The 27,551-nt window shown below is 45.3% G+C and overlaps 2 protein-coding genes across 5 annotated transcripts in view; one reads left to right on the top strand and one right to left on the bottom strand.

Moving 5' to 3' along the window:
• IMPDH2 (inosine monophosphate dehydrogenase 2) overlaps window positions 1-7,947 on the top strand; it is a 27,980-nt gene extending 20,033 nt beyond the window's left edge. For all 3 annotated transcript variants that reach the window (XM_073644878.1, XM_073644880.1, XM_073644881.1), the window contains 5 exons: window positions 3,597-3,740; window positions 4,352-4,496; window positions 4,565-4,708; window positions 5,612-5,695; window positions 7,729-7,947. In XM_073644878.1, the coding sequence (XP_073500979.1) occupies window positions 3,597-3,740; window positions 4,352-4,496; window positions 4,565-4,708; window positions 5,612-5,695; window positions 7,729-7,750 (539 nt within the window). In that variant the 3' untranslated portion in view covers window positions 7,751-7,947. The remainder of the gene's footprint in view (window positions 1-3,596; window positions 3,741-4,351; window positions 4,497-4,564; window positions 4,709-5,611; window positions 5,696-7,728) is intronic.
• Window positions 7,867-27,551, bottom strand: part of NDUFAF3 (NADH:ubiquinone oxidoreductase complex assembly factor 3) — a 56,534-nt gene continuing 36,849 nt past the window's right edge. The window contains exons 1-6 of one of the 2 annotated variants that reach the window (XM_073644885.1): window positions 13,972-14,092; window positions 13,116-13,227; window positions 12,753-12,945; window positions 11,963-12,029; window positions 11,421-11,521; window positions 7,867-8,193 (exon numbers count right to left, since the gene is read on the bottom strand). In XM_073644885.1, coding sequence (XP_073500986.1) covers window positions 8,113-8,193; window positions 11,421-11,521; window positions 11,963-12,029; window positions 12,753-12,945; window positions 13,116-13,207 — 534 coding nt within the window. In that variant the 5' untranslated portion in view covers window positions 13,208-13,227; window positions 13,972-14,092 and the 3' untranslated portion in view covers window positions 7,867-8,112. Of the gene's footprint in view, window positions 8,194-11,420; window positions 11,522-11,962; window positions 12,030-12,752; window positions 12,946-13,115; window positions 13,228-13,971; window positions 14,093-27,551 lie in introns of those variants that run through there. The other variant, XM_073644884.1, reaches the window with a different exon arrangement.

The following is a 27,551-nucleotide window of genomic DNA, read 5'->3' on the forward strand; positions in this document are numbered from 1 at the left end:
GGGGGTTAAAGTTCATTTTCTGGGCAAATATTGACTTTGCAAGTACAGTAATTGCTGTTAAGCTGATCTCTCTTTGACATTCAGGAGTATATGCAAATTGCCATTACAAAAAATGAAGCAGTAAACTTTGGAAAAATTACTATTTGTCTCATTCTCAATACTTTTGGCCATGACTGTACAGGATGTAACTCAGGATCAGTACACTATCAGTAATGTAATGTATGTACACAGTGACTGCACCAGCAGAATAGTGAGTGCAGCTCTGGGGTATAATACAGGATATAACTCAGGATCAGTAATGTAATATATCTATACAGTGACTGCACCAGCAGAATAGTGAGTGCTGCTCTGGAGTATAGTACAGGATATAACTCAGGATCAGCACAGGATCAGTAATGTAATGTATGTACACAGTGACTGCACCAGCAGAATAGTGAGTGCAGCTCTGGAGTAGAATACTGGATGTAACTCAGGATCAGTAATGTAATGTATCTATACAGTGAGTGCAGCTCTGGAGTATAATACAGGATATAACGCAGGATCAGTACAGGATCAGTAATGTAATGTATGCACACAGTGACTGCACCAGCAGAATAGTGAGTGCTGCTCTGGAGTATAATACAGGATATAACGCAGGATCAGTACAGGATCAGTAATGTAATGTGTGTACACAGTGACTGCACCAGCATAATAGTGAGTGCAGCTCTGGAGTATAATACAGGTTGTAATTCAGGATCAGTAATGTAATGTATGTGCAGAGTGACTCCACCTGCAGAATAGTGAGTGCAGCTCTGGAGTATAATACAGGGTGTAACTCAGGATCAGTAATGTAATGCATGTACACAGTGATTGCACCAGTAGAATAGTGAGTGCAGCTCTGGAGTATAATACAGGGATGTAACTCAGGATCAGTACAGGATCAGTAATGTAATGTATGTACAGAGTGACTGCACCAGCAGAATAGTGAGTGCAGCTCTGAAGTATATTAAAAGATGTAACTCAGGATCAGTAAATTAATTTATTTACAAAGTGACTCAACCTAAAATGTAAAAATGGATACAAAGGTATCCATACCTTTTCATTGGGGGAGCGAGGCTTGGCAGTGCTCAGTCCATTCCTTTCTTTAATTCATACCTTTTTCTGTGATGTTTATATTCCTTCCTTCATTGCTGAAATCAGGAGGAAGATGCTGAGTAAGAAGGAATCCATCCTGTTCATCACACCTCTGAACCCTGCTTTTTGGGAAGTTGTTTGTACCCTCCTACTTTCTTGGCATTAGGACTCGGGACTTCTTACATGTGAGGTGTAATATCCCCACAGCAGCTGTTAGTGAGAAGGGACGAGGGAGGGGGAATGTCCCAGTGATGCCAGTAAGACCTCATGTTATTTTATACACAGGGAGATCATCCTTAAGTCGGCTGCATAATAGGACATGGATCTCTGCCTTGTGTGATGAGGGTTTGCATTTTTACAGGAGCACGGAAATGCCAGAAAATTGTCATCTATCTCTGCACCTGGATTACTAATCTTGCATGTTTTCATGTCTCCTCATTCTAACACAATGATGGCCACCAGTTTTGTCCTTGATCATAGCACCAAAAAGTATTGTATGCAAAAATGCTTATTCTCCTCCAACAATCCCCCCCCGAATTAAAAATACCAGAAGTGGTATTCCCATCTCATACCGCTAGGATATAGCAGCACTTTGGTGGTGGGGGGGTCGACATCTGGGATACCACCATTCCTGAGAATGAGGCCAGCCTCACACATCAGAGTCCAAATACCGTCTACACTGCGGGAGTACAGACTGATAACGAGTCCCCTGACCCCAAATCAGCAGCCTCCTAGGCCTATGCGAGGCTGTGGAGTTCAGGGCTGGGGACTCGTGGCCGGGGCGTCAATCGCGGTGCGTATTTAGGCCAAGAATACGGACTGGTCACGGGTCTTCTGACCCCAAATCAATATCCTTCTAGGCCAGCTTCACTCACCTGTGTTTCTCGGTGTAAGGAGGTCTGTGGTGCTGAATTAATGCCGTGTTTTCTTCAATATTTTTTTATCGTCTTTCTACTCTCCCCTTCCTGCCGTGCAAAGTTTAGGGTGAGTCGCACACTTTTTTGGGACTTTTTTATTTGGAGCAGGTACTCTTAAACCCCCACCCCAAAAAAAAGCATACTTGAAAGACTCTGCCTATTCATTCCTATTGTACAATCACTTGGCTTGTCATGTCTTCAGTCCTTTTTGAGGTCTCCTTCCCCCTAGATTTTGAAACCGGTCTTGGGGAGGAAAAAGAATACAGGTCACTTCTTTAAAGTGGATTCCATCAGGAGCCACTTTATAACTAGGAACTAGGCACAGTCCTATCAAAAGACTGCAAAAAACGCTACAGGAAACCAGACTCCTGGAAAAAAGGAGCGTTTCCAGAAACTAGATATAATTAAAAAAAAAATCTCTGTGTGCACATGGCCTTAGAAGGGGGAGATTGCAGAGCATTGAACCTGCGCTACAGCCTCTGGGCCCCACCGATCCACAGAATGGGCTCCCACTGGAGTTGAACAAGTAGATTCACACTACCCTGGTCCAACATCCACTTTAGTATTCTGTAGCAGCTGGACCAGGGTGGCTCTTGTGAGCACTAGGCCCCTATGATGTCTCGACACGTCACGACAACGTGTGTGGCCTAGTGCTCACAAGAGGCGCCCTGGTCCAGCAGCTACAGAATACCAAAGTGGATGCTGGACCAGGGTAGTGGTCCAAGTGCCGGTTGATGAAGCTTGCAGTGCTCTGATCCAGCTGCCACACAGTCCTGAAGTGGATGCCGGACCAGGGTAGTGGAAATCTTTTTGCTCCTATTGAACTCCTATCAGCCATACTGGTGGCAGGTGCTGGTGATATGCTATCACTTTGAGATGAGAATACCCCTTTAAATGGAGTCTGTCAGTATTAAATAAGCACACAGCCTTGTAGGGTTTAAAGTCCCCTTAAAAATCGCACCTTTACGGCAGGTTCTGCAGACAAAGCCAGTTTAACCAAATATGCAAATCAAGATACCTGTGCACCCGGGGTGTGGCCAAGAGGCTCCGCGCACTGTTCCACCTACTGGTGTAGCATGTTCCCAGCACCCCCACTGGTGATTGCTGCCACTGACTTGCCTGGAGCCAGTGCTGTCGAACCTCACTGAGGGAGGCAGGGACGGGCGAAACGGTGCACGCAACCTCTGGACAACACCAGAGATGCACCGAGCAGCTGAATTAGCTTGTCTGAGCAAGCTTCAGTTTGAGCAGAATAGAGCAGTAAAGGTCTAATATTTATGGAGGGGGATATGTCCTATGAGGCTATGTGCTTGGTTTATTTCTCCAGTTTGGGTTGAGACTCCCCTTTAAGAACAGGGATGCTCTGTGGTTGGGGGGTGTTGTAGCTCAGCATAGGCACCATTACGCGATAGACCATTTCTTGGTTGAAACCAAAGGTAAAACCCCTCAGCCTCAGAGGATATTCCCCCATACGGCAGTCAGGCACTTGCTTGGATAAGTCACTGCTGTAATGGTAAAGAATCCTTTCCTAGTTTCCTGCTGATATTTTTTGTGTTTTTACTTCAGTTCTGGCGTGTGGGAGACCTCAGGCAACGGCCGTGTACAAAGTTTCTGAATATGCCAGAAGGTTCGGGGTGCCTGTCATTGCAGATGGTGGGATTCAGACTGTTGGACACATTGCAAAGGCCCTTGCCCTCGGGGCGTCCACAGGTATAGTCATCTACATAGCACTTTATTGGGATCAGTAGCTGTATGCAAAATAGCTGCTTGCAACCATTTTTACCTCCTTTTTAATATGTGCATTGAAGGTGCTGTCCAGGATTAGGAAAACTTGGCTGCTTTCTTTCAGAAATTGCGCCACCCCTGACCGAGGATCATGTATGGAACTGAAGCTCCGCTCCATTCACTTTAATGGTCCCGGGTGGGGGCCGCAGTTTAGTAAAGAAAGCAGCCAAGTTTTTATCGTCTTGGACAACCCTTTAAACTCCCTCACAATTGAAGCTGATGATTTTTCTACAGTCGTCCTCCATTTCTGTGCAAACTGTATTGGGTACGGCCTGTAGGACAGGTCTCTAATCAGCCATGTGCCAGAAACGTTGCTCCCATCATAGCTCTGGCCAAGAAGCGTAAAGACCTGACAACCAGCCTTGTGCTTATAGCAGTTGTCACTACTCTTCCCACACCGTACTTGTCTGCCGATATCGCAGCGGGTGGTGATGAGCACAGGATTACCCTCCTTCCATGATGGATCTGTATCCTGAGACATGGCAGGAGTGGATGATATTGGTGCATTTTCAGCCACTGTTTCAATCTATTTGCAGTGATGATGGGGTCACTCTTGGCAGCAACTACAGAAGCCCCGGGTGAGTATTTCTTCTCGGATGGCATACGGCTAAAGAAATACCGCGGTATGGGCTCGCTGGACGCCATGGATAAGAACGTGAGCAGCCAGAAGAGATATTTCAGGTGAGTCTTGTGTCCGATCTCTGATTGAATTGTAGTGTTCTGCATCTCACTGATGCTTCTTATTTCAGTGAGGCGGATAAGATTAAGGTGGCCCAAGGTGTATCTGGCGCTGTACAGGACAAAGGATCCATTCACAAGTTTATCCCATATTTGATTGCTGGAATCCAGCACTCCTGCCAGGATATAGGAGCCAAGAGCTTAACGCTGGTCAGGTCAGTGATCGGCTGCGTATGACGCCTGTACTTACGTTACATCCACTGGTCTGTGCACACCGCCTCTAATAAGAGGGCGACTCTTCAAATGCTGGGGTGTCTTTCTTTCTGTTAGCCTTTGTTTCCTGGGCGCTTTTTCAGCCTTTCTGGCCACCAGTGTTTCTTTTTTACATCAATAGATTTTTATTGGAGAATAAAACAAGTAACAAACAAGATACATTTTAGTAAACGCATTCTAAACCTATAGCTTTAGTGGGGTACAATAAAAAGAAAAAGGGGGGGCGACTAACATAACAAATAGGCCTGTATAAAGGGTGATGAAGAGGGGAAGGAGCCCGAGGGGGGAGGTTAATAAAGTCTAAATCTAGTGGTATGAATTAGGACGAATCTGAGGGGTCAGGGGTCTGTAAATGGCTTGGCGAGGGGGTATGGCTGGCGTATTCCTTCCAGGGAAGCAAAGTTTTCTTGAATTTCTGGACTTTATCCACGAGTATCGCTGATATTTTTCCGCTTCCCACACACCAAGAAAGACGTCTCTTAACTTCTTCAGATATATCGAAGCCTGACTCTTTTTTTTTTTCTAGGCCAAAGCTATAGTTTGCTTAGCTGCCCGAAATATGAATGAGATGAGGGTTTGCGTGTGTTTAGGGATGTTACAGATGCATTTATTAAGTAAGGCTTCCCAGGGAAAGAATGAGGTAATCTACCCTAATCCAAAATCTACGCACTATGGGGCACAGCCACCAAATGTGGTACATATCCCCGGCGGAATTACAGCCCCTAAACCAATTAGAGTAGTTAGGGACTGCTTTACCACCAGTGTTTGTTTGTTTGTTTTGATTGTTGCCGGAGGACATATTATGTAGGGTGTCATGTGAATTGTTCGCTTCTGCTTTGCTATAGGGCGATGATGTATTCTGGTGAGCTGAAGTTTGAGAAGAGAACCATGTCTGCGCAGGTGGAGGGCGGCGTCCATGGCCTTCACTCGTAAGTCACATGCTGTGTGCACGGCTGGGATACATTGTTTGTGCTGTACACTTACCCTTTCCCCACACAATAAACACACTTGTACCTGGTTCTGCAGGTTTTAAAACCTTCCGGTCTGGTGCTCGTGTCGGAGACACACTGCAGATTCTGGCCGGTATGAGATGGTCCCCAGGGCTCTCGTCCGGTGGCCACAGACTACTGATGTGGCCATTGGAGCAGCGTCCTGCGAGGCAATTCCCTATCTATTGATGACCTTTACTAAAAGGATAGGTCTGCAGTAGAGATCAGTGGGGATTTGACGCCCTCGCTGATCACATGATATTAACCCCTACTGGCGTCTGGATGCGAATATTGGACTGAGCTAAATGATTCAGCTCCATTCATTGTGCAGATTAGCTCCTATTCAAAAGCTGATTTTTGGTAGACATTGGCTGTATAGGAACATTACAGTATAAATGTGCCAAAACTCTAGAGGGAACCGACCTCAAGCTGGATGTTGACTTTACTCACAGTCTTTCTATTCACTAACTGTAGGGTACTCTGACAACACAATTACACCGGCTTGTACAAATGTATTTATTGCCTATGGTAAAGTAATTCACAAGGAAGTAAGCAGTCAGGTTTGTCTTGGCTGTAGTATACAGGTGTAATGTATGTTACCTGTACACAGGGATATATCTATCTATATAGCGGTAGAGATACTTCTTTGGCTCCTTACACTGCCAACTTGCAGAACAAAAAAAATGAATTGGACTTGATGGCATTTGATCTATTCACATACTATATTCCCTTAGGTTCAGGGTCTATCTGATCTTTACAGCCCCTTTGCCCTCAGGATGGGCGAGTATTGTATTCCCAGATTGCCGCTCTGAGCCCTAATCTCTGAACGATAGTTGGCGGAGAGCTGCTGCAAGACCAGTGGTAAACCAGCACTAAATCCTTTTATTTTCAAGATTGGTGGGAATCCTCCTAAACATCACCACCCCACCAATCCTAGCAATATACCATCATTTAAAGATAAGGGTCCCTTTAATGTCGAAGGCAGATTTCACACATCCGAATATTTCTGGTACTGCCCTGTGTGTCGCATCTGGATTACACAGACGGGTGCCTGGGAATCAGCACTACAGGTAGCGGTGTTCCCAGGCGCTGGTGCTGAACGCTGTCCTCATCATGGTTCCCTACTGACGCTGTGATCAGCACCAGCAGCGACCATGATGAGGGTAGTAGTAGAGTACTCTGTGTCCACACCTGTAAAATTAATAATAAAAAAATAAAATCCTTATACTCACCTCTCCTAGTTGTTCCCCCCGCTGTCATCCATGCGACCGCTGCTGCAGAGAAGCCGGGGAGAATGAGCGACTCCGGAGCTGCACTCAGTGAGTGACAGGACACTGCTCAGTAGCCGTTCATTCTTCCCGGCTTCTCTGCAGCAGCGGTCGCATGGATGACAGCGGGGGGGGGGGGGACACCTAGGAGAGGTGAGTATAAGGATTTATTTTTTTTATTATTTTACAGGTGTGGACACAGAGTACACTACTACTACCCTCATCATGGTCCCTGCTGGTGCTGATCACAGCACCAGCAGGGAACCATGATAAGGGCAGCATTCAGCGCTGGTACGTGTCACATGGATGACAAGGATGTCATCCGTGTGGTACATTTTGTGGACCGTGTGTCCAGAAAAAAACGGACTTGTCTCTGTGTGGAGCACACGGTCTGCAAAAAAAAAAAAACACACTGAGGTGTACACAGACCCATTCATTTGAATGGGTCTGTGTGTGTCTCTGGTACGTGTGGAAACTGTCACCAGTCGTACCGGAGATAGGGCTCTTTCACATGTCACTAACTCCCAGATACTGATGAAGCACCCTCTTGGCAGACCAGATTAGGGGGTATTTCCTAGTATAACAAATGGTGAAAAGTGGTACTGCTGTATCTACTGCAGGGCAGGAAAGAATCTGTGTCCCAGTCTCCACTCCTCAGGGATAAGGGCAACAATATGGCGATTTTACTATTCAATTCTTTTACAGATACGAGAAGAGACTCTTCTAACATCGCCCGTCACCACCGTCCACAGCACCGAATGTAGCCTCTGCCTGCATTGCATGTCGTCAGCGTGGAGATCCTCACGCCAGCAGCTGCCTTGTCCCCATTGACCAGTCTTTACAAAAAGGATTCTGGGCCTTTGGGAAATACTGTTCATTTTCATCACTGCCTCCAGAGTTTTTGCAATAAAAAATCTAAAATCTTATGCGTTTCTCTATTGAAAAAAGCAGTGGGAATTACAGTCTTTGCTCAAATAGATTCAGAACAATGATGATGTAAGATCTATAAACCTTTTATGATCAGTTCTCAAAACTTGACCTGTAGGGGGCGCCCTCTGCTACACAAGCAGGTAATAAACCAGGTGTAATTTAATCTGATACTGGGATTAAGGCGGCTGCAGTCACTCGTCGCTCGCTGGTCAGAAAGTTAAATGTGGCGCAAGCATTGGCCTAGGGAAAAAAAAACAGGCATGTGAATGGTACAAGGGCAATGAAAGCGCGTTCACACAAGTGTATTGGGTTGGGTGCTTGTACACAGTGATTTTTTTTTTTGCCACATGGATGTCATGTCCGTGTATAAAAACATATTACAGCATGTGCTAGTCTGGTCCAAATCCCAGAACAGGCAGGAACAGTAGCGCAAAGTATTTACAAAGAAACTTCTTTTCAACATAAAAATATAATGGCAAGTTATCAATAGTAGTGGACAACCCCTTTAACGCAAATCCCCCCGCACCCTCCTGAGTGTAAACGAATGCCCTGATTCACACTGCTCGGAGGGGTTTGTCTTCCACATGTACAGCACTTGGGTCGGAAATACTTTTTGTGAATTTACCCTAAAGAAAAACAAAAGCAACCAGTGATGTTTGTGCCTTTGGTGCACGGGGTCCTCCCTGAGCAGGGGGTCCAGCTTAGTAGGAAAATCCCGAAATATTCCAGCTCAATGAAGATAAAAACATTCCAAATCTATTGTAATAAGCTTCATAGACCAAAATATTACAATAAACCTTGAATGTTTTTATCTTCGTTGGGCTGGAATTTATTTATAACTTTCATACTTAAGGGGTCTTCCCGTCTCCAAGATCCTATCCCAATATGTAGTAAGTAATAATATTAGCAAATACCTCCAATTAAAAATGTAGTATGGTTCTTCTGATTCGCTATGTCTATTTCCTCATGTGCAGGCATTGCAGGACCTTAAGTATCAATGGTTACGACCACTGATGTAGTGACAGTTAGCTAGTGTTCATAACCATGGATACTTAAGGTCCTGCAATGCCTGCACATTTTACTTTTACTCACTTATATAGCGCCATTAATTCCACAGCGCTTTACAGACATTATGGGCGCTGTCTCCATTGGGGCACAATCTAGATTCCCTATCAGAATGTCTTTGGAGTGTGGGAGGAAACCGGAGTCCCCGGAGGAAACTGACGCAAACACGGGGAGAACATACAAACTCCTCGCAGATGTTGTCCTTTGGTGGGATTTGACTGCAGTGCTAACAGAGCCCATGAGGAAAGATATAGCGAATCACACATTTAATTGGAGGTATTTGCTAATATTATTATTACACCTACTACATATTGGGAATACCCCTTTAAGGACTAATGCCGACGTTTGTGCAAATCAGTCCGTTAACTGAATGGAATTCACGTACTGGCCCCTGTTCTCTGGACCCGATCGGGTCAGCCTTATGGAAATACATGAAGCAGTCAGTCATTCTCCTGGCAGGAGAGCCGCAGCCGGTCCGAGATCGGGAAGATCAGCATGGACGTCTGCATGAGCCCTAATGGTGCAGCTTTTACTTCAATGCAAGAGAGAAATTTGCACTGAAAGCCGCACAAATAAGATTTTAAACACCACAACTGGAATCAGTTTACATGCAGAAACCTTATGCTACATATGGATGAGTCGAAATCTCCTCTACTTACCTGTATTGTAGAATTGGCATTATGTGTATGTGGACGGCCAAACAGTCCCCAAATATCTGCAGACATTGAAGCTTGGACACTCCCCCCCCCCCCCTATGAGGTAAGTGGTTGCCATATGTATCTGGTAGCCGTTTATCTATTCTACCAGTCCCTATACAATTTCAAAAGAATCTGTCAGGTGCCCCAAACCACCACTACTGTGCTAAAGATGCCATTTTGTCCCAGACAGTAGTGTTACATGGGCAAAATCAACTTACAGGGGGGTTGCTACGCCTGTGTTAATTACCCTCCTGTTGACCTGGTAGGTCAGAATGATCCAGCCTTAGGCTGTGTGCCCACGATGCGTTTAAGCGTTTCAGCAGCGGCAAAAACGCTGCAGAAACACTTAAAAAAACACATGGTAGAAGGTCTGCCATGTTCCCCAATGATAATCCGCATGTGCTGAGTACATGCTGCGGAAATTTCCTCTGAGGATTATCATTGCGGAAAAAAACGCAGCACTACCAATTATTTTGCGGAATCGCTGCGTTTTCACCACCATTGACTTGCATGGAAATGCATGGATTCCGCATCACTGTATATGTAGATGCACATTCCATGCATTTCAATGTGCGGATGGTACCCGGGTGTGGAGGACAGGAGACTCTCCTCCGGACCCGGGTACCATAGAACCTGTAAAAAAAAGAATAAAATAAAAAATAAATGTTATATTTACCTTCTGATGGCCCCTGCTGCGCTCGTCCTCTCATGCCGGCAGATCGCGATGGACTGAAGGACCTGTGCTGACGTCATAGTCGTGTGACGGCAGGTCCTTCAGTGTACGGAGCGAAGCAAGACACCGGGGGCCATCAGAAGGTAAGTATTTATTTTTTTTATTTTTAACCATTCTTTAAGGTCACACTATATAAATCCATGCCGGTTGCATGGATTTATATAGTGTGACCAAGTTGACAAGCACTTTCCAAGTGATGCTAAAATCGATTGGAAAGCGCCTGACAACCCGCATGCGGAAATGCATGTGAAGACCGCTTCACATCCGCATGTCCCTGGCAGGAAAACGCATGTACAATCCGCATGTACAATCCGCATGTGTTTTTTCTGCCAAGGAGATGCAGAAGAGCTCAGGAAAAATCCGGAGCATTTCTGCATCGTGGGCACATAGCCTTAGACAAGGGGCAATTGAGGTTCTCCACCGACCGTATTCTTCCTGGCATCTGTCTTCCTAGTCTGGCACAATGTGCCAATGCAACTGCTAGGAGTACACCCTGGTTCGAGGTGTGTGCCCACGGAAAAATACATGTGGTGGTCTCAGATGCTCAGGAGATTTGAGAGCCTCCCCTTAAAGCCACGGTACTTGGGACATTTTGGATCTGTACAACAGATTAGAGCAATTCTGCAAATGGCCATTGGTTAAAAACTGTAGAGCGGAGCGTGAACCTTTCCTTGATGCTACATGGACACGTTTCTGCTGTCGTATTGCAGAGGGGGCATTTATTTTCCCTGGGGTACATATTTGGGGGGGGGAGGGGGTGTCCATGAGTAGAAATATATGACTGCTTTCGTACAGAAACTGCACCATCCCTGATCAAGGTTTGTGCCTGGTACTGCAAGCTATCTGAATGGAGCAGAGTTGCGATACCAGTCACAATTCAAGGTCAGGGGGGCGCTGTTCTTGAAAGACTACAGCCATGTTATTCTAATCCTGGGCACCCCCATAATTCTCACCACGTTCTTATTACTCACCGTGTCTTGGACTTCTATGGCGACTCCTTTCTGTCGCATAAACCTGGAGATGGCGGGATCTAATCTCTGCACACGGTCTCCGGTGCCCAGCACCAGGATTTCTACCACAGAGGATGAACAGCGTTAGCTATCAGAGTATACAGAGGTGGATGGATAGAAGAGCAAAATTCCTTTAATCCGGCACTGACCGGCCAGATTTACGTGCGGTTTCTGGATTATGAAATGGTCACTAGAAAAGTGCATTAACCGTCGGGGCTCCAGACTGGGTGTCTTTGCACAGTCTTTAGAGAATCCATATTATCTCTCGCTTTACTGCCAGGTACAAGCAGTAAACAATTGTAAATTCTGGACTATTGGATGCCGGATATAAGGAATTTTACAACATATTTATACACAGAGGAGATGGAAGGCTTTTATCAAGGTCTGAGAGTTTATAGGGGATTAAGAGAAGGATGTAAATGGCATTTACTTCAATGAAGCTGAGCTGCAATGCCTTGTGGAGCCCATGGAGTGGCGCTGTTCATAATAAAAACTGCCCTTACCTATTTTGGGAACCAGGAGATGAAATAAGGATAAGCTCTCCAGTGAGATGTCCTTATAGGAAGCCACCTAGACAGAGAAAAGATCCAGGCCATCAACACTGAATACCGCATCGCTTTTCTCAAAAAAAATAAAAATAACAAAAATAAACAAATATGAAAATAATGAAGCTTCGGGGCGGCCGTCCTGGCTGAGCGCCTGTTAGCAGCATCCAGATTTCTTTACAGCAGCCACAGTGATTGGTGGATCCTGTGTTATCTACTGTATATAGAGGTGTTATCAGTCATTGTACAGGAGGAGGAGGAGGAGGTGAGCTGTGACATCACCTATTGTGAATGATGGATCCTGTGTTATCAACTGTATACAGAGGTGTTATTAGTCATTGTACAGGAGGAGGAGGAGGTGAGCTGTGACATCACCTATTGTGAATGATGGCTCCTGTTATCTACTGTATATAGAGGTGTTATCAGTCATTGTACAGGAGGAGGAGGTGAGCTGTGACATCACCTATTGTGAATGATGGATTCTGTGTCATCTACTGTATATAGAGGTGTTATCAGTCATTGTACAGGAGGAGGAGGAGGTGAGCTGTGACATCACATATTGTGAATGATGGATCCTGTTTTATCTACTGTATATAGAGGTGTTACCTTTCATTATAAACCTGCATGTGATGATAAGGAGACTGCTGAAAAGTGATCTCTAAGGAACAGAAAGTGTTATCCTAACATGAGTCAGACACAAAGTTGGAGTCACATTTGGATATAAGGTCCCCATGGTCCCGTCACTCACGTTCCACATTAGGATGCTCCGGGGAAGGACAGCGCAGGGCCCCACTACTCTGTCTCCATTGATGATGAAGCCAAGGGAGCTGTAACTCTCGATGAGCATCATGTCTGCAGAGTCTCTCTTGACGCGCGTCACTGTGGTCTTCTCGTAGAGTTCGTCTCCAGCTGGTGACAGGCGGTGGGATCTACTCTGCTGCCTATGAGAAAAATAACATGTATTTAATCCATCGGCACCTGGTGATCCAATGAAGGGGGAAAGAGGAGGATTTTTCCAATGTCGGCAGTTGCCGGTGGGTTTCGGGTGATTATTTATTGCAGCACAGATGAGTGGTGAATGTGGGGTGACGATGGACAGTACAGGCCTTACCATGCGTGCGCAGCGATGGACGGCCGATACGTCACCAACCGCGGAGTCGACAGCCGCAGCAGAGGAAGACCTAATGAAACTAGGGGAGCCATGGGGTTCACTGGACACAACCCTGGAAAAAAATGCAAAAGAATACAATTAGCCCTGTACCCCTCCGTGTCACCGGCAGCAACAAGAAACTGCAGCAGATTTACAGGCAGCTCCTTCTATCCCAGCGGAGGAATTGTAAGTAGCGGCGCAGCTTTTCCCGTTGATATTTTCCAGCTTTAAAAGAGGCGCTGTATGGATCGCAAAAATAAATACCGTCACCGAAGAACAGCGCCACCCTTGTGCACAGGTTGTGTCTGGTACTGCAGCTCACTATGAGCAGAGAGAATGGGCTAAACTGCAATACCAGACATAACCTAAGGATGGGGGGAGACCTGGGACCCTCACTACTAATCCTGGACGGCGCTGTCACTCATCGGGTGCATGGAGAGAGAGCAGGAGCCGCCTGTGTTATACGCCCGGCATCTGCCTGTAACCACAGCTGCGGTTTAACCCCTTAAATGCTACTGACAATGTCGGACAGCGGAACTTAGTATCCAGACCCCGGGGTTCATCACACCACCCCACATTGCAGGGGGTCGATCAGTTACCATGGCAGCGGGGGCACCTGAGGCCTCCAGGGTCTATTATCCTATCACATGTTCTGGGGTCCCCCAACCCATGGGACCCTGCAGCGGAGCATCAATACACTCACAAAACAGTGCAAAACTATACAACCCCTGCAGGTAGGAGTCACCCACACTGCAGAACGCATGCGCCTCATAGGACAGAGCAGAAGAAACATGTCTGATGGGAGTTGTCCTCTCACCTATAGAAGCAGCAGGACCATGACAGGAATCCGGCACAGTGCGTGTCCTTGTACACACAACATGGCCGCCAGAACAGGACACAGACCATAGAGAACAGCAGTGCAGACGCTCCCTTGCAGCCTCTGTCGACGCACACTGCTGCCACCCTGTGGTTATACTTAGGGAACACGGCTGAAGAAGTCCTGGCGCTCACTGCTGCCATCCTGTGGTTATCTGTAGAACAAGCTGAGCTGAATATCTTCCGTTGCTCACTGCTGCCATCCTGTGGTAAGAAGTAGATAAGGCTGTGCTGGAGACCTTCCTGGCCAAAGGCTATGTGCCCAGGATGCAGAATTGAAGCAGAAAATTTCCGCAGCGTTTCTGCATGTCCTTGGCAGTAAAAACGCTTGCGGATTTTACACGCGCTTCTGATGCGTTTTTGACGCGTTTTTACATGCGGATTTGACTTGCGTTTTTCAAATGCATTGGGACCTCAAATCCGCATGCAGAAACGCACAAATAATGGACATGCTGCGGATTTTTCCGAAAGGAGAATCCGCTGCGGAAAATTCCGCAGCATGGGCACAGAACATGCAGATTTTCATTTTGAGGCCCACACAGTCAGACTCTACCAGCCTTTCTCCCTGCGAGTGGCGGTTGTCTATCGCCCTCCAGGTCCCCCCCGTCAGTTCCTGGATCACTTTGCTGCCTGGCTTCCAAATTTTCTATCCTGCGACATCCCCACGATAATCATGGGAGACTTTAACATCCCAATTGGTGATCCTCTTTCCCCATCTGCCGCTCACCTTTTATCACTAACCTCCTCCTTCGGCCTTTCACAGCTTGCTAATTCTCCTACACATGAGGACGGGAACACATTGGACCTGATCTTCTCCCGGCTTTGCTCAGTACATGACTTTACTAACTCTCCCCTTCCACTCTCTGACCATAATCTTCTTTCATTCTCTGTCAAGAACTGTGACTCTACTCAAGACACCCCCACTTTCCACACTTCTAGAAATATACGCGCCATTAACACCCAGAAATTTATAAAAAGGTTGCAATCATCATTGGCCCCAATCTCCTCCCTCTCATGTCCCGACTCTGCATTGAAGCATTATAACGAAATAATGCTATGCGCCCTGGATGAAGCCGCACCTCCTACACAAAGAAAAATTCGGCATAGACGGCGACAACCCTGGCACACGCCTCAAACACGTCTTCTCCAGCGGTGTTCCAGGTGCGCTGAAAGGCTGTGGAGAAAATCAAATCTGCCCGAAGATTTCCTCCACTATAAATTTATGCTGAAAACATATAACTCTGCCCTTCACCTCTCCAAACAAACCTACTTTAACAACCTCATCATCTCACTTTCCAATAATCCTAAACGACTCTTTGACACGTTTCATTCTCTCCTCAATCAAACAACACAGGCCCCGACCACCGACCTCAGCGCTGACGATCTGGCCAATTATTTCAAAGAAAAAATTGACCATATCCGACAGGAAATTTTCTCCCAATCCCCAAATGTTATGCATGCTCTCCCCCGCCACATTGTATCTTGCTCACTTTCTGATTTCGAACCAGTCATGGAAGATGAAGTGATCAGGCTCCTTGCATCTTCTCGCCCTACCACCTGCACCAGTGACCCTATTCCCTCACATCTCCTTCAGTCCCTTTCTCCAGCTGTCACCACTCAACTAACTAACATTTTCAACCTCTCCCTCTCATCTGGTATCTTCCCCTCTTCTTTTAAACACGCCAGCATACAACCATTACTTAAAAAACCATCCCTTGACCAGAACTGCACGGCCAACTACAGACCTGTTTCCAATCTTCCCTTTATCTCTAAACTCCTGGAACGCTTGGTCCACTCCCGTCTCATCCGCTATCTCTCAGACAACTCTCTTCTTGACCCTTTACAATCTGGTTTCCGCTCTTTACATTCTACTGAAACTGCCCTCACTAAAGTCTCTAATGATTTACTAACAGCTAAATCTAAGGCTATGTGCCCACGATGCAGAAATGCTCAGGATTTTTTCCTGAGCGTTTCTGCATCTCCCTGGCAGAAAAAAACGCATGCGGATTGTACATGCGGATTGTACATGCAGATTGTACATGCGGATTGTACATGCGGATTGTACATGCGGATTGTACATGCGCTTTTCCTGCCAGGGACATGCGGATGTGAAGCGTTTTGATCATGCGATTTCGCATGCGGGTTGTCTAGCACTTTCCAAGCGATTTTAGCATCACTTGGAAAGTGCTTGACAACTTGGTCACACTATATAAATCCATGCAGCCGGCATGGATTTATATAGTGTGACCGAAAGAATGGTAAAAAATAAAAAATAATATCTATACTTACCTTCCGATGGCCCCCGGAGTCTTGATTCCCTCCGTCCCGGCTTCCGGCAGCGGTAGACTGAAGGACCTGCCGACGTCAGCATCGCGTGACCCGTCACATGACTATGACGTCAGCGCAGGTCCTTCATTCCATTGCGAACTGCTGGCAAGCAAGGAGGAGCACACCACGAGCCACAAGAAGGTAAGTATATATTTCTTTTTTATTTTATTCTTTCTTTTACAGTTTTCTATGGTACCCGGGTCCAGAGGAGAGTCTCCTGTTCTCCACACCCGGGTACCATCCGCACATTAGAACGCATGGATTCCGCATGTACAGATGCAGTGATGCGGATTCCATGCCATCTAATGCAAGTCAATGGCGGCGAAAAAGCAGCGCTTCCACAAAATAATTGGTAGTGCTGCGTTTTTTTCCACAATGATAATCTGCAGCGGAAATTTCCGCAGCATGTGCACAGCGCATGCGGATTATCATTGGGGAACATGGCAGGCCTTCTACCAAGCGTTTTTTAAGCGTTTCTGCAGCATTTTTGCAGCTGCAGAAACACTTAAAAAATGCATCGTGGGCACACAGCCTAATGGTCACTACTCCCTGCTGATTCTCCTGGATCTCTCTGCAGCATTCGACACTGTGGATCACCAGCTCCTCCTCACTATGCTCCGCACTATAGGCCTCAAGGACACTGTTCTCTCCTGGTTCTCCTCCTATCTCTCTGACCGCTCCTTCTCTGTGTCTTTCGCCGGCTCCTCCTCCTCTCTCCTTCCTCTTACTGTCGGGGTTCCTCAAGGATCAGTCCTAGGCCCCCTTCTTTTCTTTTACACCGCTCCTATTGGACAAACAATCAGTAGATTCGGTTTTCAGTACCATCTCTATGCTGATGACACCCAATTATACACCTCTGCTCCGGACATCACCCCTGCATTACTACAAAAGACCAGTGATTGTCTTTCTGCTGTGTCTAACATTATGTCCTCCCTCTGCCTAAAACTGAATCTGTCAAAAACTGAACTACTCGTCTTTCCTCCCTCCATTAATCTACCTGTGCCCGATATTGCCATTTCCGTTTGTGGCTCAACCATTACTCCCCAGCAACAAGCCCGCTGTCTTGGGGTCATTTTTGATTCAGATCTTTCTTTCACTCCTCACATCAAATCACTCGCTCGTTCATGTCATCTACACCTCAAAAACATCTCAAGAATCAGGACTTTTCTCACCTTTGACTCAGCAAAAACTCTTACTGTCGCTCTTATTCATTCTCGTCTGGACTACTGCAACTCTCTACTTATCGGCTCCCTCTTACTAAACTCTCCCCTCTCCAATCCGTCCTTAACGCAGCAGCCAGGATCATATTCCTCGCCAACCGCTACACCGATGCCTCTTCCCTGTGCCAGTCATTGCATTGGTTGCCCATCCAATATAGAGTTCATTTTAAACTTATCACGCTTACCCACAAAGTGCTCCATGCTTCAGTACCCCCCTACATCTCCTCCCTTGTCTCAGTCTACCACCCTACACGTGTCCTCCGTTCTGCCAGTGACTTAAAACTTAAATCCTCCATAATCTGAACTTCCCACTCCCGTCTCCAAGATTTCTCGCGTGCTGCGCCAATTCTTTGGAATGCACTACCCAGGACAGTTCGATTAATTCCCAATACCCACAGTTTCAAGCAGACCCTAAAAACCCATTTCTTTAGACTGGCGTATCGCCTCAACACACTATCTGTCCATCCCAGTTTTCCCCCATATTAAAATCTTCTTCAACTTCAGGTTCATACCAACCATGCACTTAATAGCCTCTGTCAGGACTGTACACATACTGGCAGGGCACCAGGCAAATGTATTATTATTTATCCTATTCAGTATATCAAGGCTGCATTATACAATATATGTACTTTTTACCTTTTGTGTCTCCCCCATTTCCTCATAGACTGTAAGCCTGTGAGCAGGGCCCTCACTCCTTACGATATGAGATATGCTTATTCTGTATTGTCTGTATATGTCCCCCCTAAAATTTGTAAAGTGCTGCAGAATATGTTGGCGCTATAAAAATAAAAACTATTATTATTATATTAGGGACCATAGGGCACGGATTACCAAGCATTTTGCAAACGTTTACGCTGAGGAAAATCCGCATCAAAAACGCTTGAAAAACGCATAGTGGGCACACAGCCTAACTGCTGCCACTGAAGCAGTCCCGACGCTCACTGCTGCCACCCTGTGGTTATAAGCAGAGCAGACTGTACTGAAGACGCCCCGGCACTCACTGCTGCCACCCTGTGGTTATAAGCAGAGCAGACTGTACTGAAGACGTCCAGGTGCTCACTGCTGCCGCCCAGTGGTGAAAAGTAGAACAGGTTGTGGTGAAGGCGTCCCGGGGTCGCTGCTGCCACCCTGTGGTGAGAAGTAGAACAGGTTGTGGTGAAGGCGTCCCCGGGTCACTGCTGTCACCCTGTGGTGAGAAGTAGAACAGGTTGTGGTGAAGGCGTCCCGGGGTCGCTGCTGCCACCCTGTGGTGAGAAGTAGAACATGTTGTGGTGAAGGCGTCCCGGGGTTGCTGCTGCCACCCTGTGGTGAGAAGTAGAACAGGTTGTGGTGAAGGCGTCCCAGGGTCACTGCTGCCACCCTGTGGTGAGAAGTAGAACAGGTTGTGGTGAAGGCGTCCCGGGGTCACTGCTGCCACCCTGTGGTGAGAAGTAGAACAGGTTGTGGTGAAGGCGTCCCGGGGTCACTGCTGCCACCCTGTGGTGAGAAGTAGGACAGGTTGTGGTGAAGGCGTCCCGGGGTCGCTGCTGCCACCCTGTGGTGAGAAGTAGAACAGGCAGATGTGCAGTTCCCCGCACCGGCCACTACAACTTGACGGCCAAGCACCGTAGATAAGCACTTCCGGCCGGCGGCCCCCGCTGCCGGCACAGATGACAGCTAATTGACAGGGGTGCCGGGTGCGGGAACCAGGCCAATCATACATTGATGCCCTATCCCATGGATAGCGCATCAATGAAAAAGTAGTGGACAACTTCTTTAAGCAGCAGGTGAAATCAAAGGGATTTATAAAAAGAAAATAAGCAGCACTCCGATTAATTGTGAAAAAGTTTATTAGCCCATGTGGCAACATTTCCGTTCCATTATAGCAGAGAAATGTTCTGTTATGGATCCGAAACGTGGCCACATGGGCTAATAGAGTCCTCCACTTTTTCACAATTAATTGGAGTGCAGCTTATTTTTATATACACACACACATATATACACAGTGGGTATGTATGTATGACCATGTGATATTTCATTTTTTCTTTTTTTTTTAATAAATTTGCAAAGATTTCTACATTTCTGTTTTTTTTCAGTCAAGATAGCCTAGAGCATATTACTACGCCCCAGGCCACCACCCCGGTTCAGCACGGGCTCCGGCGCTGAGCCCGCACTGAACCGGGCACATGTCAGCTGATTCTTACAGCTGACATGTGCCTGTAACAGCTGTGGGTGGAATCGCGATCCTCCGCGGCTGTTAACCAGTTAAACGCCGCTGTCAATCTCTGACAGCAGCATTTAACAGCGCCACGACAGAAGCGTGGCCTTAGCCCCACCCATCAGTGACCCCGTCATGTGATCGCGGGTCACTGATGGGTGGGCATGGTAACTCGGGGTCTGCAGCAGACCCATGTGGTTGTCATGTCTCGCTAGCTATGAGCGCCATCTAGTGGTCGGCGCTCATAGCACAGGAGCATTTCTCCTGCATACAGGCGATCTGCTCGTCGCCTGTATGCAGTAGAAACGATCAGGAAACTACATCTTTTAGTCTCCTATGGAGACTATTGCAGCATGCAGCAAGTGTAAAAAAACATGGTTTTAAAAATATAAAAAAAAAATATGAAAAGTTTAAATCACCCCCCTTTCGCCCCATTCAAAATAAAATAATAAAAAAAAATCCCCACATAGACATATTTGGTATCGCCGCGTTCAGAATCGCCCGATTTATCAATATAAAAAAAGAATTAATCTGATCGGTAAACGGCGTAACGAGAAAAAAATTCTAAATGCCAGAATTACCTGTTTTTGGTCGTCGCAACATTGCAATAAAATGTAATAACGGGTGATAAAAACATTGGATTTATCCCAAAATGGTATCAATAAAAACGGCAGCTCGGCGCGTAAAAAATAAGCCCTCACCCGGCCCCAGATCCCGAAAAATGCCGGCATTTTTTGTTTTTTTAAGCAAACTTTGGATTTTTTTTTCACCACTTACATAAAAAACCTATACATGTTTAGTGTCTACGAACTTGTAATGACCTGGAGAATAATAATGGCAGGTCAGTTTTAGCATTCAGTGAATGTGGTAAAAGAAAAAAAAAACAACTCTGGTATTGCACTTTTTTTGCAATTTCACCGCACTTGCAATTTTTTTCCCGTTTTCCCGTACAAGATATGGTAAAACCAGTGATGGAGTTTAAAAGTACAACTAGACCCGCAAAAAATAAGTCTTCACATGGCCATATTGACCGAAAAATAAAAAGGCTATGGCTCTGGGAAGAAGGGGAGCAAAAAACGAAAATGCAAAAACGGAAAAACCCAAGTCCTTAACGGGTTAATGAGAAAAAAAAATGAACTTTTCAGAATTTACCAAATGGCTGCAATGAAACAAAGAGTGAAAAATGTAAAGGGGCCTGAAGACTTTCCATACGCACTGTACATATATACATACACATATATACAGAAACATTCATTATTAGAGCAGATACTGAGATTTACACCATGTATACAGGACAGGAGGAGTATACACAACGTGCACAGATCCACAATATATACTGTGTTCAGGAATATAGAGTGGAGCTGTGTATATAGTATATACTATAGAGATGTGCCAGTGTATATAGTGTGGAATCCACACTATATACACAGCACCATACTATATAAACATCTGTACACTATATACACACACAGCTCTACTTTATACACTATATTAAGACAGCATTACACTATATACTAGACTACAATATATCTACTAATACCAAAAATGACAATATATCTACAATTTCCCTCAGGATCAATAAAATGTATTGTATCGTATATTATGATGCATATATAACATAGAAGACACACAGAGTAAATATCATATAGGAGACACTGCTGAATAAATATCACATTGAGACTGCTGTATATACATTATATAGGTGATATTGTTTGTATAATTGCATTATCACCTGTATAATGTACATACAGCAGTAGCAGTATCACCTCTATAATGACTGCTGTATATACAATATATAGGTGATACTGCTACTGCTGTGTATAATTGCAGTATCACCTATATAATGTATATACAGCACTAGCAGTATCACAAACAGTATATATTGTATACACAGCAGTCCATATACATTATACAGGTGATATTTTGATTGCTGTATATAAATTATATAGGTGATGCATATACAGCAGTAGCACTTGTATAATGTATATGGACTGCTGTATATACACATTATATAGGTGATTCATATAGAGTGGGAAAAAAGTATTTAGTCAGCCACCAATTGTGCAAGTTCTCCCACTTAAAAAGATGAGAGAGGCATCATAGTTAGACCTCAACTATGAGCGACAAAACGAGAAAACTAATCCTGAAAAATCACATTGTCTGATTTGGAAAGAAATTTTTTTGGCTGACTAAATACTTTTTTCCTCACTGTACAGCAGTAGCACCTGTATAATGTATATGGACTGCTGTATCACCTACATATATACCGCAGTCAATATACACTGCTCAAAAAAAATAAAGGGAACGCTTAAACAACAGAATATAACTCCAAGTAAATCAAACTTCTGTGAAATCAAACTGTCCACTTAGGAAGCAACACTGATTGACAATCAATTTCACATGCTGTTGTGCAAATGGAATAGACAATAGATGGAAATTATTGGCAATTATCAAGACACCCTCAATAAAGGAGTGGTTCTGCAGGTGGGGACCACAGACCACATCTCAGTACCAATGCTTTCTGGCTGATGTTTTGGTCACTTTTGAATGTTGGTTGTGCTTTCACACTCGTGGTAGCATGAGACGGACTCTACAACCCACAGAAGTTGCTCAGGTAGTGCAGCTCATCCAGGATGGTACATCAATGCGAACTGTGGCAAGAAGGTTTGCTGTGTCTGTCAGCGTAGTGTCCAGAGGCTGGAGGCGCTACCAGGAGACAGGCCAGTACACCAGGAGACGTGGAGGGGGCCGTAGGAGGGCAACAACCCAGCAGCAGGACCGCTACCTCCTCCTTTGTGCAAAGAGGAACAGGAGGAGCACTGCCAGAACCCTGCAAAATGACCTCCAGCAGGCCACAAATGTGCATGTGTCTGCACAAACAGTTAGAAACCGACTCCATGAAGGTGGTATGAGGGCCCGAAGTCCACAGATGGGGGTTGTGCTCACAGCCCAACACCGTGCAGGACGCTTGCCATTTGCCACAGAACACCAGGATTGGCAAAGTCGCCACTGGCGCCCTGTGCTCTTCACAGATGAAAGCAGGTTCACACTGAGCACATGTGACAGACGTGACAGAGTCTGGAGACGCCGTGGAGAGCGATCTGCTGCCTGCAACATCCTTCAGCATGACCGGTTTGGCAGTGGGTCAGTAATGGTGTGGGGTGGCATTTCTTTGGAGGGCCGCACAGCCCTCCATGTGCTCGCCAGAGGTAGCCTGACTGCCATTAGGTACCGAGATGAGATCCTCAGACCCCTTGTGAGACCATATGCTGGTGCGGTTGGCCCTGGGTTCCTCCTAATGCAGGACAATAACAGACCTCATGTGGCTGGAGTGTGTCAGCAGTTCCTGCAAGATGAAGGCATTGAAGCTATGGACTGGCCGCCCGTTCCCCAGACCTGAATCCGATTGAGCACATCTGGGACATCATGTCTCACTCCATCCACCAACGTCACGTTGCACCACAGACTGTCCAGGAGTTGGCGGATGCTTTAGTCCAGGTCTGGGAGGAGATTCCATAGGAGACCATCCGTAACCTCATCAGGAGCATGCCCAGGCGTTGTAGGGAGGTCATACAGGCACGTGGAGGCCACACACAATACTCAGCCTCATCAGGAGCATGCCCAGGCATTGTAGGGAGGTCATACAGGCACGTGGAGGCCACACACAATACTCAGCCTCATCAGGAGCATGCCCAGGCGTTGTAGGGAGGTCATACAGGTACGTGGAGGCCACACACAATACTGAGCCTCATTTTGACTTGTTTTAAGGACATTACATCAAAGTTGGATCAGCCTGTAGTGTGTTTTTCCACTTTCATTTTGGGGGGTGACTCCAAATCCAGGCCTCCATTGGTTAATAAATGTGATTTCCATTGATGATTTTTGTGTGATTTTGTTGTCAGCACATTCAACTTTGTACAGAACAAAGTATTCAATGAGAATATTTCATTCATTCAGATCTAGGATGTGTTATTTGAGTGTTCCCTTTATTTTTTTGAGCAGTGTATATTATACAGGTAAAACTGACTGCTGTATGTATATACATACTGTACATGTTCTATATTGTTGGGACTCACCCAGATCCCTACGAAGGGGGGTGGGGGTGAAGAGCTGCAGCGTGTCCATCAGGCCTGCAGGTGAGAGGATCAAGCAAATAGCGCACAACTATCTGGACCTGTATTGTATTACTTCACCCTGGAAATCCAACATGTCCAGTCCTTCTTTCCCCCAACTTCAGGAGAACCGATGTTCATCTGTGCATGGGCGCTCTTTGCTATAGTATCACAGATGTGTATTGATGTTTCCTTCATGCACATTTTAAAAAGTTGGTGTGAAAGGGTTAATAAATATGACCTTCTAAGATCTAGCCTGATGAAGTTGAGGGGAGTTGTGGCACTGGCGGCAAGTGGACAGGTGTCAGGATCTCACCATGCATGGCCGCATCCATAATTGCTCCACACACCAGATTGGTTTCCCAGTATGTAAGGAATGGGACCATTAACATGTGGAAAGTACCTAAATCTTGGACATCTTGGGTTTTACGAGATTATCATCTCGTTTATCAAGAGGAGTTGTCCATGCCAGGACCACAGGATCATCAATCTTCATTCCTGCTGACAGGTTAGACGCTGGTGAAGCAATGATTATGGGGCAGGTGGAGCAGCACTTCTGAAATCCATCTTATCATTGTAATTAAGTACGTGGAGGCTCAGCAAGTTGGCATTTCATGACTTTTATAGAAAATTTAAATATACAACGAAACGGGACCTCAGTTTTGGCCAAATGTTTGGAACCTACAGTACAAACCCCCAATATTTTACCGTGTTCGATGGCTGTAAAACAAGGTGATGGCATAATAAAGAGGCAATAGTGCCGCCGTTACACTACTTTGAGAGACATTTTGATATAGTGTCAAATCTGTGCCCATTGGCACAAGTTAAAGTCCCTGGAAATCCACTGCTACAACCCGTTCATTGCTTAGTGTCCATTGTGATAAAGTTGCCATCATTGGTGATCCAGTGGCGATTGCTTTGGTGGACATCCCTGCCAGTCCATCCTACAAGATCATCCGTGATGACCCAGTCATTCATTAAAAATCATTGGAATTGATGTTTTAATCACCACCCCTAGAGATCTAGTGGTCTATCTTGGTGATAAACTAGTTTGGCGATCATCCCTGATCATCAGTGCCATGCCAGGAGATCTTAAAGTCCAGTAATTTACTGAAACTCCAGTGATTATCATTTCTGTTGTTTATTTACAATCCCTAAAGATCTAAGGGGCATTCCTGGTGATCATTCCTGGTCTGGTGATCAACACTGATGGTCCTTGGCCATGTCAGGAGATGGGATATGTAAAGGTGAAAAATAGCCAGTTCACCATAGCTAAATACTATCCTGGAGCGTCTTGTAAATCCAAAAGAAAAATGGTCTCGCTCAACAAATTTGTATTAAAATTTCTTCAATGCTTTATTCCAAAACTTTTAAAGTAGGTAAAACAAATAAAAAATCCATACGACCAACGCATTTCCAGCATCACCCTGATGATTTACTGACCATTATTATTATTTATTTATTTATATAGCGTCATTGATTCCATGGTGCTGTACACCATTATGTCCTTGAACATCTGTGGAGAACAAATAGTACAAAGTTTTGATCTTGCCACTAAGCATTCATAGTGGTTTAGTTGCCATCTCGGGTGATCTAGTGATCTTCCCTGGTGGTCTGCTGGTTTGGTGAGAGAGAAGACCCTCCTGTGATGTGTTCAAGTCCAATGATCATCTCAGATCGTGGTTTAGTGACCTTCCCTGCAGATTTTGTCATCTTTGATTCCCGATTTAGTGGCCATCACTAGTAATCCAGTGCTTTGGTGGTCATCCTTTAATTCCAAGGGTAAAATATAAACAAATATAAGATATAACCTACAACAACAACAACAACAACAACAACATGGTTCCACAAAACAATGGATGTAGAGTCACATGCATACCGAAGATTAAAAAAAACATGGCCTCTTTCTTCTACATACAGCGCCAACTTTGTCCATAGCGGGAGTCTGGTGTTGCAGCTCAGTTTCATAGCACTGAATGGGATTAAGCTGCAATACAACAAACAACCTGTGGACTATTGTGGCGCTCTATGTGAAAGAAAACATTTGGTTTATTCCAGGCAAACCCTTGGTAACAACCTACGTGAGAGCTAATGATGGCCGTATAAACTGTTATCCAGGTTTCCAACAAGGAAATAGAACTTAGAAATGGCTGGATACAGTATTTAGAGGATGAATTTTTACCAGGAATTTATAATTTGAGTGCATTTCAATTCCCATAAATATCAATTTTTATTACCTGGTATAAATGCCGCTGTTCTCCTGAATCCAGCGATGTTTTTCTTTTGCTCCTGCTCTTCTCTAATCCTGAGATATGGCTCCTTTCTTCTTCATATACATCTAGACATTTTAGCCAAGTGGGTGTTCATCAACATTTCTTGGTGGGTGTGTTCTAGGAGACCACACCTCCTTGATTAACAAGCCTATATTTATATACAAAGAAAAACAGGTCATATCTCAGGAAGGAAGAGGCGCAGGAAGAAAAGAAAAACCACGCCGGATTCAGGAGAACAGCGGCATTTACACCAGTTTTAAAAATTACATATTTATGGGAAGTGACAGGTCCTCTTTAAAGGGGTTAACCATCAGTACTATAATCACCAGATTTGGCAAGGAAGTAGTTAATAAAATCCTACTTTATTTTCCTGGGAACAAGGATAATGAGAGTGTCGGTTACAGGGACCATCTGTGATGTATCCGCCCACTCCAAACAATACACCAATAATCAGACGTGTCACCTGCTTGGGGACATCTCTCCCAGAGTGGCCACCGCCATCCTGCACAGGCTGCTGTTGTTTTCTTCTATAGACGAGTGCGGGTGTAATTGTAGCCTGCACCCGCTCACCTCCACCTCCTGATTAATAGGCATCGCCATGGAGGTAATTAAATAGTCACAAAGACTGGGAGACAGGTGCGCAGAAGTGGAGGCGTCTGGGAAGATCTCACAAACTTGCAAGTTAATAGGATAGTTTGGGTTTCAGAAAAGCCGGGAGAGGACCAATATGGCTGCCATTACAGCTGCCATAAGTGTGCACTATATTATTGTCCATGACGTCCCTTTACTACAGCACCATTCACCGCTGTGATCGTTTGGCCCAGTTACCGCCAAGATAACAAAACGGAAATATCTGTGACTGTTTGATGGTATCTGTGCTCCTCACTATGGTCTAAAGTCCAACAGACGGCCTGCGGCGCGATAGCCTTCATCAGATACAGGGGCGCATAGGAATAATTGCTCTCCAACAGGGTGATGGGAAACTACAACACCCAGCATGCTTAGGAGCTGTAGTCTTGCAATAGCTGGAGGTTGTTGGAGAGTTTGAAGTCGCTGATACCGTCATCTTGTAATAACAACGCCCCCCACTAGGTGGTGACATTCACTTACAGAATATTCCCTAGTTATGATTAACTGATTATGGAGAAATTGATGTAAATGCTATAAATGTGTATTAAATCATATTAGATAACTATAATATAATGAGACAACCATTTAATAAGTAATCCTAATAAGTCATCCTTTTCTCAAAAAGGGATAGAAATTCACTGTTTTCTTTAATAAGTGGCGTTATGTGACATTTGCAAATCATTTGTATTGCCCCAATGATTCTAAGACAACACAAGAAACAACCTCGCAAATAGTCCTGATGAAAAAAAAAATAAAATAAA

The sequence above is a fragment of the Phyllobates terribilis genome, unplaced genomic scaffold (genome assembly GCF_046119375.1).
Source record: "Phyllobates terribilis strain yellow unplaced genomic scaffold, ASM4611937v1 Scaffold_8__6_contigs__length_399053987, whole genome shotgun sequence".
Lineage (NCBI taxonomy): Eukaryota > Metazoa > Chordata > Amphibia > Anura > Dendrobatidae > Phyllobates > Phyllobates terribilis.